The sequence below is a fragment of the Rana temporaria genome, chromosome 1 (genome assembly GCF_905171775.1).
Source record: "Rana temporaria chromosome 1, aRanTem1.1, whole genome shotgun sequence".
NCBI classification, from domain to species: domain Eukaryota; kingdom Metazoa; phylum Chordata; class Amphibia; order Anura; family Ranidae; genus Rana; species Rana temporaria.
Genome location: NC_053489.1, coordinates 216,792,752 through 216,808,848, shown reverse-complemented (window position 1 = coordinate 216,808,848; position 16,097 = coordinate 216,792,752). Strand labels below are relative to the sequence as shown.

Here is a 16,097-nt window from a genome sequence, read left to right as displayed (position 1 = left end):
TACTGTGCCTCGGTTTCAAGGGGCAACAAGAAAATATACGAAAGCAATGAGAATTTAACTCCAGGCTACCCTGTTCCCAAGTGGAAGAGAAGTTCAAGGTGGTTATAAAAAAAAAAAAAAAAAAAAAAAAAAGTACTGATGCTCTCTGTAACAGGTGGAATTAATTTTATGAGGATCCTGCAAAAGAATGATCCCTCGTTTTGGAAAGATAAGGCTCGGGACAGTAAGAAGGTCTTGCAGAAAACCCAGCAGGTGACGAGAGTCATCTGCAGTAGAAGGTTGAACATAGAGTTCAAAGTTTCAAGAGCTAGAGAGGCTGTAAACGGTTGACCAGACTTAAATGCCTAAGGCCCTGGCCAGGCCAAAGTATATATAGAATGAGGGAGGAGTAGGGAATACAGGAAGTGGTCCCTATAAGACCACTACAGAGCAGGAGGAATTAACCTGCCTGAATGGGAATATAAAGGGGTACATCCAACACAACAATGGAATATGCCAACATAGGGAATATCAGGGAAGTAAATATACCAGGAAATTGAATGCCCATGGCTGATGGGCATCCATAAGCTAAGGAACATGCCTCGGCAAGGTAGGCAAATGCCAAAGCTGCTATGGGCCATAGTGGGGAGGAGGAAGAGGAACATCCCAATAGACACTAGGAATAGTGGTATTGCAAAACTTTCCAAAATAATTTGGCAGGAAGTTGCCCTGCACCAAAGTCAAGACTTAGGAAGGGTAGGAAGCGCAGATACCTTAGTCTCAAACAAGCAAGTTGGCTAACTGCTGCTGTGGATGGGGTAGGAAAGGATGTGTTGGGGCAATAGCTAAGCCAAGGAGGACATACCATGGCAAAACAAGATAGTAGGGGCACTAATCTCCTCAGGTTGAGGGGATTAGGAACTGGTAACCCGAGAGTAATGAACTACCCCCCTGTGCGGTCTAAAAGGAGAAACTACAAAAGAGAGAAAAAAATTAAATAAAAAAAAAATATCTCAAATGGGCCACTGAATAGTGCCAATAGCAAGGGAGTCTGCAAAGACTTTTGTACTTGGACAAAAAGCGTCAGTAAAAAAGACACACACTCAAAAAGGATGTAGGCACAGCCTTTAGGGAGTATGGAGAGCAGCAGCTATCAAGTAATACATGACAGAATTATTGTGGAGGCCTATACCCACAAACTCCTAAGAAATACCCTTGTTATCCCAGGGGTTGAGGAGGAACTCCAAAAGACATGGTGAAGGGGAATAATCAATCTAGTGAATAAGAAAATGTTTACAGGGATAAGTGGACACAAGGAGAGAACAACCCGCTTTTCCAAAAAAAAAGAAAGAAAAAAAATCACTGATAGAGCTTTAGACACAGAAGCACAGGAATCTTGCTATATATTGTTCCAGCCGAGGTAGCCATTGATTGGACAAGTGCTAAGGTGACAACGGCTGCCTATAAGGCAGTACCTGCTAGAACTACAGAGTCTCCAAATGTCAATCCACTGGACCTTTAAAAAGATATACCCTCAATAGAGATAGTAGATTCAGCATTCAGTGCAAGAATGGCCAGGACCACAGTAGGGATGGACCATTTTGTCAAAATCCAAAATGGACATAAAAAATCTTTCAAATTGTCAAAGATGGCACCAGGCAGCCAACTAGCATTAAGGTAGAAAATTAGCCTTCAAAAGGAGAAGGCATTCATCACAGTAGCAAAAAAAACCTGGAGCTTCACAGAGCAGGCGGGGGTAACTTTGGGGACACTAAGAGGCAGACCCAGAAAAGCCTTTGCCTTGTGTCCAGTCTTCAACAGGTAGCAGTATATAACCCATGGTCTATGGATTCCTGTGTGTTGTACAATAAGGCACCCAATAAAAGAACAACTTGGCCTGTTCGAAAGCACCAACTCCTACAACTCCTTCACCACTTATGATGTCTTGGGGATTACTCGGCTAACAAAAGTGAAATATACAACACAAAAAAAAAATAGCTTCCTATATGTGAAATATATCGCTGGAAAATGGATGCTACTGGTGGGCACCCGTGGACACTACTACTGGCAGTACCTCATCTCCCAAGGTTGCAAAGACAAATTTATGACTGCATATACTCTTGCCAATACTCCTAACGAAGGTGTCTGAACCAGAAATGTGTATGGTTTCGGCGATATTACTATAATACCGGAGAGTATATTTATATTCTGTCATACTAATTATGTACCATGTCATGTTCTCTTCGTCTTGTTTTTGCTTTTGATATATGTATCTGTTTGCGATGTGACTTTTTGATTATCATTTCATGTTTAAATGATAAAGTGATTTTATACAATCATAATAAATTCTGTCTATGCATTGATGTGTGGGTTGTTGCCTACAAAGTTCCAACCGGGGGGTTCCTTTTTTCTTCTACATACACCGGGATGTGGCGACAACACACTGATCTGACATGGTGAAATCCTTCTCTTTCTACAATTGTTCCATGTCAATAACCCAAAATACTGAAGTAGAAGGCACCTTGCGTTTGTAGCAGCAACGCTTCCCTATTTTCTCTAAATATAGGACTTCCTTTAAAAAGCTAAAGACGTTTAATAAGAACAGAAATGATGTCTTTAAAGGTCAGTGCTATCTTGAGTATGATTAACATGGTGTATAGCCAGCTCGGAGGTGCACTATATTGTCAAAAGTATTGGGACACCTGCTTTTTTTTTTTTTTTTTTTTAATATACACACTATAATAGCATCCCAGTCTTAGTCCCTAGGGTTCAATATTGAGTTGGCCCACCCTTTGCAGTTATAACAGCTTCAACTGTTCTGGGAAGGCTGTCCACAAGGTTTAGTAGTGTCTCTTTGGGAATGTTTGACCATTCTTCCAAAAGCACATTTGTGTTCAGGCACTGGACAAGAATGCCGGCTTGCAGTCTTCGCTCCAAGCAAGGTCCATAAAGACATGGATGAGAGAGTTTGGGGTGGAGGAACTTGACTGGCTTGCACAGAGTCCTGATCTCAACCCATTAGAACACCTTTGGGATGAATCGGTGGAGATTGCAAGCCAGTCCTTCTCATTCACATCAGTGGTCAAACATTCCCATAGACACACTCCTAAACCTTGTGGATAGTCTTCAAAGAAGAGTTGAAGCCGTTATAGCTGCAAAGGGTGGGCAAACTCCAGATTGAACCCTACGGACTAAGAATGGGATGCCATTAAAGTTCATGTGCCTGTAAAAAGGCAGGCATCCCAATACTTTTGGTAATGCACCTGTATATTTATAATAAAAGACCAGTTTTGGGTTACCAGGCATCCAGATATCCTTTATGGCAGACCCCGTTAATGCCCTGTTGCTTTTCACTGAACGAAACTTTCAACCAAAATATGGGTGCCATAAAAATCTTTGGTCTACACTTAGTAGCACATTAAGCAGTGAATCCAATTTCTGTTCAATGTTCCTGGTGCATGTATTTTTAAAGGCGAGATATATAGAGATAGAAAAAAAATATTATATATATTTTTTTACTTTTTAAAAACAAAAACACCAAATAAATGCACCTTTTTGCAGGTAAAAAAAATATGCATTTAATATTTCTATACTCTGGATCCTGTAAGACATTGATGCCAAGCTGACCACTCATTTGTCAATAAGGGGCTAGAGAAGTGTTAAAAAAAAAAAAAAAGTGGTTCTGCTGCCATGTTCATCACAGAAGGGATGCAAGCTCATCACAAAATTTCCAACCAGTCAAGTTGATATGATGTGGCAACCTACCCATTCTCAATGATAAAGGTCACATCATGTTTATGAGCAACTCGGCTCCTTTGTAAAAAGACTAGTTTGCAGCGCACTGAACTCAACGTACTTCTAAGTGTCAAGCAAGAGGTCAATCGCAAGCTAACTTAAAGTGGATGTAAACACGATTCATATTTTTTTTTAGCTGGGCACCTATCTGCAGTGTTTTATTCTCTCAGTTCAAAGCACTATGTCCTGTAGATGTCTCCTGCTCAATTCTCCTGTTATAAGCCTGATAACTCCTGAGAAGTTCAATCACATATGATAAAAGCAGACTGAGTTTTGTGTTGGGGAGGCTACTATAGACATTGGCAGAGCCCTGAACAAATGAAGCTGAAAGTCTCTACATATGAGGAGAGGGGGTGTGTGCCTTTCCTCATATCGGCTGTATGCCCAGGCTTCACTGCAGCGCTAACCAGGAAGAGAAAAATCTCCCAACACCATGTGCACTTTCTAAACAGTATATAAAGATGAAGACAGCATATACATGTGAATTTCATGTAGGGAGATTTTTTTTTATCTCTGTGCATCATCTGAGGCTGTTCATTTCACTGGGAATATGTGAGGGTTTACATCCACTTTAAGCTAGGTTCACACCTATGTGCTTTGGTAACATGTATTTTTACACATTGCATTAAGGCAGCCCAGTTATTACACCAGAATCATACATGCATACATACATTTTTTAATTCAGTAAACCACAATGCATGGCAATACATTACTATTCCCTGTGCGCACACTGGAGCGCCAATAGGAATAAATGGCACTGCAGAAAATCGGCAAGAAAACACGTTCCTGCGGTGTACTTATGTGAATGGAGCCCTAGACCCCATACACACCATTAGATTTTCTGCAGATTTTTGTCTTCAGATTTACCAAAACCATATAATAATAATGATGTCAAAACCTTAAGAGTTTCAATTTGTATGCAATCATTAGTATTGCATTGAACTACATGGTTTTGGTAAATCTAAAAGACAAAAAGCTGCAGAAAATCTAATAGTGTGTATAGGGCTTAAGTCTCCTATGTGGTTCAGGCCTAAATCACAGCCAATTGGCAGTTGCTGCACATTACAGGCAAAAATACTGTGGTTATTGTAAGTGCTGGCAGATGAGCAAAGGTTCTTACCCTGCAAACAAAGCACTCCGGGTGCCACAAAGTGTTCAGAGCAGATATATAATTCTCCAAGATGGCATGGGTGCATCCACCACATTTGGGGGCAAACATGTCAAAGTAATCCTTACGACAATAGGCCTTACCATCCCTCTCATGGAAGCCTGTGAAATGGAGATATGTTAGAACAAAACACACAAGCATTGTGCGTTATATTATACATTAACATTTTAAGAATACACCCAAAGAAATGTACAATACTGTTTTCACATTGCTTTCTGAAAACCACTGAAGTATATTACCGTCTGGGCCAAAAAATGATCCGCACTGTGCACAGAAGAAATGTTCAGGATGCCATGTTCTATCTAATGCAGTCACAACTTTCTATTGAGGAAGGGGATAAAAATACAATGTAATAAGCCCAACACAGAATAAAACACCATGTTATTTGACAAACAAAGCACTTACATCCAGTATGGGCCCGTTACAGTAGAAACAGCGTGGGGAGAATAGATTATGATAGTCTTTTTCACAGTAAGGCTGACCATCTCGCTCAAAGAAGTTGCGTGATCCAATTTCTTCCTGGCAGTGTGTGCATACAAAGTGTTCAGGATGCCAAGTCCTTCCCATAGCTGTGACAACCTGTGCACACAAAAATATTCTCAGCGTCAGCTGAAGGTTCACTAATAAACTTTCCTTTCAACACCAACAAACTAGACTCACCTGACCAGCAATCGGCTTCTTGCAAGCTCCACAAACACCCTTAGCCACAGTGGCTACTCCCAGCTTGTTAAGGTCAGATTGTAGGCTGCCCAGCATGTTGTCCAACTGACTGCCTGGCTTTGGAGCACTGGAAGGGGGAGAGCTAGTCACAGACTTTCCTTGAGCCATGAACTGTTAAAAAAAAAAGAAAAAGAAAGACAGTTTGTCATAGAATCATGCTCTTCTTATGCAGTCCCAATTTCAAATTGGATGGACAGGTTGACATTTTAAGTGCGTCACACACAAAGTATATACCAAAGATGTTTCATTAGCAGTAAGGGACATAGAGGAAGGATTACGATAGTCATAACCATTTATGAAATCCTCATCTTCCTGTGAAGCCCATGAAGGGGAAGGTGGAAGGAAAGGAACCAATGGCTAAAGACCAATACAAAAAAAGAAAAAAAACAAGAAGTGATGACTAAGCCACTGCACAGGATGCTACCCAGCATGCAACTTGACACACCAACTAAACACATGCACCCATTTATGTTAACAATTCTAAAGAGGATATGCCAACTAGTTTTCAACAAATGTATTTACCAAATTGGTTTGTGAAAAACTACTTTTCCATTACACTAAAAAAAGGTCAAAAGACCTTGCACAGCAAAATAACCTGCCTTATCAGGAGAAGGGTTCAGAGGAGGACGTGAAGGAAAGACTGCCACGTCAGTGGAATCAAAAGGAGAGATCTGAAAGAAGGACCAAATTGGTCTTATTGAAAAAGCCAACTGACCTATGTTCAAGAGACAACACTGAAAAACCAAAACACGGAGCCAATTTTTTCAAACACAAGACGCACATCCATCACAACATATTACTAATCTCAGAAAAATCTTATAACCATCAGATGGCCACAATCAACATATATTTTGGTTAAACCATGATCACTTAATGTTAATGTTAGAATTTAAATACAATTTTCTTCTTTTTATTATGCCTATAAAATCAGACAGCAAATTAGCAAATTCCTGCCTGAATAGGTGGAAAGAGTGGATGATCATCCGTCTGGCAGGCAACAGAAATGTGGGACTTGGGAGCAGGCAGGGTTCTTGAGGGAGCAGCTGTGAAGACCCATGGGGCAGGAGGCTCTTCCCGATAGTAAATTTGGGGTACTTCCTGCAGCGGTACTACTCTAGACAAATCCTGATAATCATCGCTATAGCTTTTCCAAGAAGGTGGTGGCTGAGGAGGTAGTGTACTCAGTGCAGGAGGATGCAAAGGAGGGAGAGTGGGGGGTAAAGGAGGTGCAGGAGGAGGAAGAAAAGAGGAGAGTAATGAAGTAACAGTAGCACTGGAAGAAGGAACTGGAGTAGGAGGTTGAGCTGGCGATGTAGATTTAGACACAAGTCTGGTCGTCTGCAGTGTGCCAGGTGGAGAAGTAGTGACAGATAATGTCTTTCTCATGAGTTGTGGAGAATCCGGGGGTATAATTATCTAAATAGAAAACAGTGGTATAAATTAAGTCAGAAAAGAAAGGAATAATTAGGGAACATAATGTGTGTTTTATTTAAATAAAAAAAAAAAAAAAAGAAGAAGGAGGTTGATGCTGCTGCACGCATTGCCAAAAGCAACCAACATCACAAACCAACAATCCATTCCAAAACATTCTAGGTAACTTAGCCATCTGAGTCAGCTTTCCCAGTGGAGCTTCACATATCACAGCCACGTCTGGATAAAATATTGTCCCCTATATGGGCTTATTCCAAAGATTTCGGGAAGTTGTTCTTTAGTACTGTGACTTTGTCATATCATTTCTAAATAATTAACCACAAAAGGTTAAAAGAGGAACTGTTGCACTTCTATGTGCTTATAAAAAAAAGAAAAAGATGGTCATGTTAAAGTCACAATTGTCAATTTATGTCAACAGGGTGAAAAAAAATCTCTGAAAAAAAAAAAAAAAAAAAAAAAAGACGGACTGACAAAAAAAAAAAAAAAAATGCTGGCAGGCAAACATTTAAAAATGACAATTCAGTGACTTTCTACTGGTCCCAAATCTTCAGTGTCCATGCAAAGCATTCTTTAGACAGACACATGCACTAGATGTACCTTCTCCACCCTTTGTTCTGACGTTCGCACATTTTTAGCAGGCTGAGATGTAATAATTACTCCCTCTGTCAACCAATTATCTTCTGGACTCTTGCAAGTCTCCTGCTTGTCTATACCAAATCGCCCGTGTAGTTCTTCAATAAGTCGATCTTGTGAAGGACTCTTGTTATATATAGCCGGTCCAAATTTTCTCCGAGGAGAAAGGTCCCGAGACATTGGATGCACATTAGGCGACTCTTTTGTTCTTTTGATCACAGACTTTATCTGAACATTAAATACAGTGTTACTGAACAGCAGCACACAATGTGCCTAACAAAATGCCCAAGTTTAAACCATAAGTGCACACTACACAATGAGGTACCAAATGTCCATATTAGACTTCATTGTTATAAAAACTGTAGTAGATACTAAAAACATTCCAGGATGTGTTAGGAGGTCATCAGTTTGTTCAAATAATGAAGCTGAATTTTCATGCACCTACGGAAAACACTTCAGACATGCACATTATGCCATGCACAGAAAACTCCATGCTTGCCTGGCGCGAGGCTGAGATTCGTTCCTGTACTGAAGTCTCTGGAAATGTAACTTGGGAAGATTCCTGAGCCCAAGAAGGCTCCATGGGTGCCTCTTCAGACTGAACCCCAAATGTTGTATGCTGCTGAAAAACTCCATTGGGGGCAATGCTACCAGCCAGATCACCAAAAGACAGCAAAAAAGTGTTGTCATTCACTAGTTCAATACCTGCACCCCTCACTGGGTCTTCAGTTTTTTCAGGGGTTACATTTTGTTGGTATGGTAGTTGTGATAAATCACTTTCTCCATCAACAGTTACTTGTTCATGCGATCTTATAATTTTAGACCTGTTTGTTCCAAGAAGTGGATCAGTAACTCCATCAGGCTGAGCTGCATTCATTGGTTTTGTAGATTCTTGATGAACAAAATCAAGCTCCTTAACTTGAGGCTTTTTTAAAAAGCTTGGAAGATAAATGTCTGTTCTCAGACTGTATGCACTGAAAGGGCTACATGCTGGCAAATCCTTGCTGGCATTATCCGTCTCTAAACCAAGACTTTGTAGGATAGTTTCTTTTCTGGAAGAGGGCGATGAAACAGAGCCTTCCTCCTCCTCAATGTGCAGGAGAACACCGGGACCGATAGGTGCGAGAGTCTCACACACACTCTCTGGCCATGTGTGCAATGGAGTTTGTGGAAGGCTACTACAAAGCTCAGAAATGGGCTCAGAAACAGCATAACATGTCTGCATTAGAGGTAGAAAGGGAAAAAAAGTGAAACAAAGCAGTTATAGGGAGAAATGGCAATGAAAGCATGTAAGAAAAATTAGGTCAACACCCACTAAGTAGAAATTATTCAGGTGTGCAGAGATTAGAGAGTTTATTCATGAAAAAAAGCATGACACAACCTCACAGAATGTGGGCAATGCCTAAACTGAGCTACAGGTGTGTAGGACAGACGCTTCTCCAAGTAAAACACAATAAGAGACTTTCTGCAAGGTATGTGGGAAAGAGAAAGTGAGGTGCCACTACAGGAAAGGTAACATTTTTAGAATATAAAAGAAAGAAACCGAAAGAATTCTAAAAACGAAAACTTTGCATTTAAGGGAGTAAAACTGGATAGCAAAAAAATAAATAAAAAATCCACAACAACTGGGCAGTGACATGGCTCCAATAATGACCCTCTTAGCCTGCAGTTCAAAAGACACATAACCAGTCACGTGACCATGGACCTAGTTAGGTGGGGTCTATTTTTTAATTGCCCCTGCGATTACAGCAGCCGATCCCTAGCTGGATCTCTTTAAAATGTGTAATGCAGCTTAACTGATTTAGACAGTGTCCTTTATCAATTGCTTTTATGCTATATGTTTACAATCAGGGTGTATTTGATTTAAATCCAGTCGATTTAAATCACAATTTAAATCACTAGTAAAAAGGCTTGATTTAAATCATAATTTTTAAAGAACTGTCATCTGTCCCACAGCGGCTCCTCCTTTGACCCACTGTTGACTCACCAACAGTCCCATTCTCTTTAATAGGACAGCTGGTGAGGGAAGTGGCAGCAGCAGGTGAGTGGATGACCGATAACAGGCACTGCCATGATGGATCTGAAATGACAGGTGCTCTTTAAATGTAAAGCCTTATTCTTGCCGGCAGTTAGAACCTTCATTTTGTTTGCAAATATTAAAGGTTTCCCCATTTAGAATAATAAGCGGTCAGGTTAGTAAAACAGCGCTATCAGAAGAGATTTACTCATACAGTTTGTAGTGTACATCAGTGTTTCCCAACTCCAGTCCTCAAGGCACACCAACAGGTCATGTTTTGAGGATTTCCCTCAGATGACACGGCTGTGGTAATTACTAAGGCAGTGAAACTGATCAAAAACATGACCTGTTGGTGTGCCTTGAGGACTGGAGTTGGGAAACACTGGTGTACATAGATTTGCAAAACAATGAGATAAAGGAATATTATTTGTTTGATCTCATGGTTACTGTGAAATTGTGTGAATGCATCAATGCAGTGCATGTTATCTCAGCTTGGATTCATTCAACGAGTACTAAAAAATGTAAAAATAGTGCAAGCGCCATTTCATGCTGAAGCAACTAAATTAATGTATCTTTAATAGATTTTTACTCCAAAAGCATTTTATAAAAACAAACATGTGTGGTGCGATCACCATTTACATATGCGTGAGGGACTAATGTTTTTAATTACAATTTTTACATTGTACCTTTAATTTTTTTTTTATCAACTTTATTGCCATCACAAGGGATGAACCCTTCCCTTGTGATAGCATGGGCCATGACAAATCCTTTTTATGGAGAGATCTGGGGTCTTTAAGACCCAGGATCTCTGCTTTGGGCTCCAAAATTAGTTTGATCTGCTGCTTCACAAGTCAGTGACAGCTTGTCAACAAAAATTGATATGAGAAGTTACAAAATAGTTTGTTTAGCCCAAACAAATCATTTCCTACACCAACAGGTGTGCCCGCTGGGCATGCTGTATTGAACTGTATGTATCCTCATCTACATACAGTACTGTATTGGCTGTGGGACAAACATGTTCAACACCTGGGGGGAAAAAAAAAAAAAAAGTCAGGCTGAGCCATTCTTAGGCATCTTTAAGCTCCTATTCACACAAAGCTTCCTCCGATTGGTTGAGGCAGGGATTGCAACGGCATCCACCCACCCCAGCCAATCAGAGGAAGCATTCTCTGAATGAACACAAAACTTCCTTAGACTGAGGTGGAAAGCGGGGCGGTTGACGTCATGATCCCCATCTCAGCCAGAGGAAGCTTCTGTTTCCTCCAACTTCTCTGTATTCAGAGAATACAAAGCTGCCAACGAATGGCTCAGCCCAACTCAATTTTGTGTCAAATGTGGAACAGGATGTTCGCATCCCACAGACAGAACACTATCCTGTATACTGTATGTAGCCGAGGCTACATGCGGTTTATACAGTGTGCCCAGCAGCCTGACCAAGTTCACACCAAAGAAAAAGAAATAAGGTTTACCATATTTAATGCTGCCAGCATTTTTTTTTTTTTTTTTTATACCATATTGCAGAAAAATGGACATCAAGTGTAATGCCTGCCTGAGATGCTATATTATATAGTATATCCAGGACCAAACTAATCATTGCAGAATGTAGGATCTGCTCTAAAGTTAGACTCATACAAGATTCACCAATGCTAATCAGTATGAGAGCCAGGAAATAAAAAATAAACCTCAGAAGAGAATTATCTAAAAACCAAGACCATGCTGCTCCAAGTACAAGTGAAAAACATGGTTTTTGATGGGACCATAAGAGGGACCTCCTTTATTGACCTCCAAGAAAATAATTTTACGGGCAAGTCAAAATTTCCATTTAAAGTAAAACCTTGCTTTGATAGCATTTTGCAAGACAAGCAAAATGTTTTAATACATTTTGCCTTGATATACAAGCGATGTCTTGATACAAGAGTAGCGTCATGTCACAACGGAGTATAAATAAAGGAGAGGAGACTCCAAGTGTAGCATAGTAATGAAGGTACTTCATTAAAAGGTACTTTAGCAACTTATTGCTACACTTAGGAGGTGCTTCTTCTATTTTATACACTGTAAAAAAATGCTTTGATATACAAGTGCTTTGGATTACAAGCATGTTTCTGGAACGAATTATGCTCGCAAACCAAGGTTTTACTGTACATAATTGTACATTACAGGATACAGGAACCTTCTCTTACATGATTGCAATGTTTCAAAGCAATACAAAGGAGGGGGTAAACAAGGCAACACACACACACACGAAAATGAGCCAACAGAGGATTCAAACTCAGAAAAGCCTGAAACACCATGTGCCCAAAAGTGGCATCAGAGACCCAAACATGGTAAAGCTTAAAACATGTAAACAGAAAACCAGGTGGCAGTTTTAGACTAGGGTTTCATGAAACCCCATAATTCCTCCAAAAGTTGCAAGGGGTTCATTGAGTAATTTCTAACTTAGATAAGTTCCCACGGACCACATAGATCTTCCCATTGACAACCACACCAATGTATCATGATCTACTAGATCATAATATTGTATAGCTAGTATTTAGCAGGGGTTCCCGGAGAGTGGAAAGTTATTTCAAAGGTTCCTGTGCCGAAAAGGTTGAGAAAAAAAAACTGCTTTAGGCTGGAATGAGGAATTGTCCACCGGCCAACTGTCAAATGAGAAGCAGATGTACCCTTTGGGAACCCTCAGGAGTAATAAAGAGTGAATCCAACGGGGTAAAATGTTGTGCAGAGGTAAATTCCCACAGCATGCGGCACATCTAGAAAAAGGAGAAATTTTCCTGAAATGTGACAGAGGAGGACACAAAGAAAAAAAAAATGTGGATTAAAAAGGTGGGAGCACAAAACCACCTTGGAGAGAAAAAGAGACCTTGAGTCTCAATACAATCCTTTCCCTATCCTAAAACACGAAGAGAAGCTCTTTACAGGATAAGGCCGTTAACCCAGGAACTCGTCTCGCACAGACGACAGCAATGAGGGAGGCAACCCATTTAGGGAGCATAGACTGGAAAATCTTCCCAATAGGTTCCCTGGACAGTTTAAAGACCAAGGGGAGCCAGGCTGAGAGCCCGCGGTGCCACTAGAGAGTGAATAGGGGAGCCCAGGAAGCAACATCTTGCACCAGTGGCAGTCAAGACACCTTTGTTGTAAATTCAAACGCATAGGAATGGAGTAAATCAAGGCTCATTCAGAATTCAGAAAGGAATGAAGGCAAACAGATCTGTTGCACGGAGTACCTCCAAGGGTGGAGTTTCCCAGCCCTGCATGAGGAGAAATACACTGTCCAAGTGCAAAAGTTAAATGAGCGAATTTGATTACCTCCAAGAGCGTGGGAATAACTGAAGAGAATAGGCTCCTGTTTCTCAACAGCCAAGTTGTGAAGCCAGCAACCAAGAAGCCGGGCAAAGCACTGGCCCCTGGAACAAAAAAAATCTGAATGGACCAGGGGGGTCCATGGAGAGTTGGCATTGAGTCTGAGTATGCCTGATTACCCCACCTACAATAGAGCCCTTGAACATGCAAAGCAATCAGGGCTGGAATGTGAAATTCTGCCCAAACCATAATCCGAGACACTACTCTCACCACACTCTTAAAACTACCCTTTCCCTCTCCCAACACCTATTCTGACTAATCTTTGTAGCAAAGATTTGCATACTTACCTATTTTCAGGCTGCTTCAGTCCAGTCACATGTCAGTCAGTCAGTCAGTCAGTCAGTGTCAGCGGTGGAGTAGGGCGCTTCGGACCTTCCGCATACGAGCCTGCTTCCACCCAGACCTGGCAGTCAGATGCTAGGCAGATGCTAGGCAAGACTCTCCAAGAAACAGCTCCCTGGAACCAGGAACCAGCACCTCGCTCTCCACGAGGACTCCTCTTTACTTCCGCAGGTAAGACCCTGCCTCTCAGGGCCTGACATCCTGGGGATCCACTGACGGCCGTCCTTATCAGGGCAGCCGTCACACAGACCCCACACTGCGGCTCTCTATACTATCTCTCGCCGGCATCATTCGCCCGCACGGCCACCCTCGTTTGTGGTGGCCCCAAGTCACCCCCCCGGGTGTATTTCCGGCGTTTTTGGTGCTCCTTCGCCCCCGCGCCAGCCTGCTCCTTTTCGCGGCCGCCGCACCTTAGGAAAGTCCGCGGCTTCAGCCGCGGCCTACCGGCGCGCCGTTCGTTTCTCCCTACACTAACTTCCAAAAGCACAGATTGCTCTGGATTTCCACCCCCACACCCCCAGAGGCCCCCTGTTCAGCAACTTCATCGGTAAAATATTGTTTTTTACCAAGCTGACAGCCCCCCCCCCAGCCTGGGTCCTGTGCTTTGCCTGGCGGCCATTATTTTGGTACACCCCAGCAGCAGTGACACCCAGTATCCCCCCCCCTTTTTTCCCCTCCATAGCCGTCAGTCTTTTGATCCAGGGTTTTGATCCGATCGCCTTTAGGGATCAGGAAGGAATTTTTTTCCCTGCCGCAGCACATTGGCCAGCTTGCCCAGGGTTTTTTTGCCTTCCTCTGGACCAAAAACCTAATTCCCCTTGAGCTAGGATTCTTGAATCCTCTCTCACCCTACGCCCGCACTCCCGCCCATGGTGACTGGCAACAATGGTTAAGTTGCGATACTCTGCAGAAACCATTTGGGGTCTGAGACAATTCGCAACTACATTACCTGCCGCCACCACAATAGCCTTAAAATCAGATCAACTTTTGAGATTCGATCATCGATCGATCATCAAAAATTTCAATCATTCAACACAGCTCAAGCACATATCATGTGCTTTGCTTAACACTAGATCAGCAGTTAAACACCGTTCAGAAATCCATGATTTCTTACTACAAAACGATCTAGACTGCCTCTTTATTACGGAAAGTTGGCTGTCGGACGATTGCAACACCATTCTCGGAGAACTGGTACCAGCAAACTATCGCATCTTAACGGAAAATAGAATAGGGCAAAGGGGAGGAGGCCTGGCGGTGATTCATAAGTCGCATATTGCAATCACTAAACCGGTCCTTCAAAATCCTCTACCTTTTATGGAAACCCTTACGCTTCAACTTCAAGCTCATTCTCAAGAGACCGTTCACATTCTCCTCTGCTATAGGCCCCCTGGGCCCAAATCGCAGTTAATTTCAGCATTAACGGAGTTCATTTCCACCTACTCCCTTAACAGCAATCATCTTTTGCTGCTCGGGGATTTCAATTTATGGGCAAACTCCTCACAGGATCCCATCGCGGACGCCTGCATCGACCACCTGGAAGGATTAGGACTTCAACAACTTATACGCGGACCAACGCATGCTTCAGGTCACACACTCGACCTAATTTTCAGACAAAATCTGAAAATAAACATTTTGGGAAATGAACCTTTGCCATGGACAGACCACCATGCAATTAGCTTCATAATTCCCAAAACTCCATTAGTCATGAAAGTACCCAAGCCGGTGACAATACACTGGGCTAGATCTCAGAAGAAGCTCCACTCGGAACTCTTCAGATCTACCCTGGGAAACCGAATTGGGGCTATTCCTCCTCAGCTAGCAGCCTCAGATACTTTGGATGCCATAAATGCAGCTCTGCTACAGTCAGCCGACTTAGCAGCACCAAAGCGCAAACTCCGCAGCCGGGCAAAAAAGTCCAGCTGGTTCAATAACCAGCTGTCGCTATTGAAGCAAGAGCGCAGAAGGGCGGAAGCCGCCTGGAAAAGAAGTCCTTCAGAAGACCGCCTCAACTTCTACAAAGCAGTAACAACACGATATCACAAGGAAATTTTCAAAGCTAAAAAACTTCACTTCTCCAGGGTGATTAACAGCGCAATGAATCGCCCACGCGAACTCTTCAGGATGGTCACCCAGACCATGAATCCGGGATGTCTAGAAGTCCCCACTTCAGACACCCAAGAGTTCTGCAATGAACTATCGGATTTCTTCATCAACAAAATTGAAAAAATTCGGGTAAGTATTCGGCAAAACAATACTCCACTTAGCCCCTTCTTCATTCAAAACAACGACGGAACGCCTCTACAATCAACTAAGTTCTCTTTGGAACCCATCTCCATCGATACAACAAAAAAATTCATTGGTGTGCTGCGCAACAGCACAGCACCGAATGACATCATTCCCACTAAGCTACTGAAGGAATGTGCCGACATCCTGGCACCTCCGATCACGCAGCTTATAAATCAGTCATTTAAGGAAGGCATAGTGCCTTCCCTGCTGAAAGAGGGCACAATCCTGCCGATCTTGAAAAAACCTAATTTGGATCCTATGGACCCAACTCACCGCCGTCCCATAACAGGTCTAAATGCTCTGTCCAAGATAATGGAGAAAGTGGTGGTTAATCAGCTGCAACAGCATCTGGACACCCACAAC

The 16,097-nt window shown here is 42.2% G+C and overlaps 1 protein-coding gene across 4 annotated transcripts in view; it reads right to left on the bottom strand.

Annotated features, from left to right (window-relative positions):
- Nucleotides 1-16,097, bottom strand: part of PXN (paxillin) — a 68,714-nt gene that overhangs the window by 3,951 nt on the left and 48,666 nt on the right. Inside the window, exons 7-15 of one of the 4 annotated variants that reach the window (XM_040350391.1) lie at nt 8,226-8,945; nt 7,691-7,954; nt 6,617-7,078; nt 6,262-6,333; nt 5,897-6,019; nt 5,603-5,773; nt 5,348-5,521; nt 5,182-5,263; nt 4,895-5,043 (exon numbers count right to left, since the gene is read on the bottom strand). In XM_040350391.1, coding sequence (XP_040206325.1) covers nt 4,895-5,043; nt 5,182-5,263; nt 5,348-5,521; nt 5,603-5,773; nt 5,897-6,019; nt 6,262-6,333; nt 6,617-7,078; nt 7,691-7,954; nt 8,226-8,945 — 2,217 coding nt within the window. The remainder of the gene's footprint in view (nt 1-4,894; nt 5,044-5,181; nt 5,264-5,347; nt 5,522-5,602; nt 5,774-5,896; nt 6,020-6,261; nt 6,334-6,616; nt 7,079-7,690; nt 7,955-8,225; nt 8,946-16,097) is intronic. The other 3 variants (XM_040350402.1, XM_040350411.1, XM_040350418.1) reach the window with 3 other exon arrangements.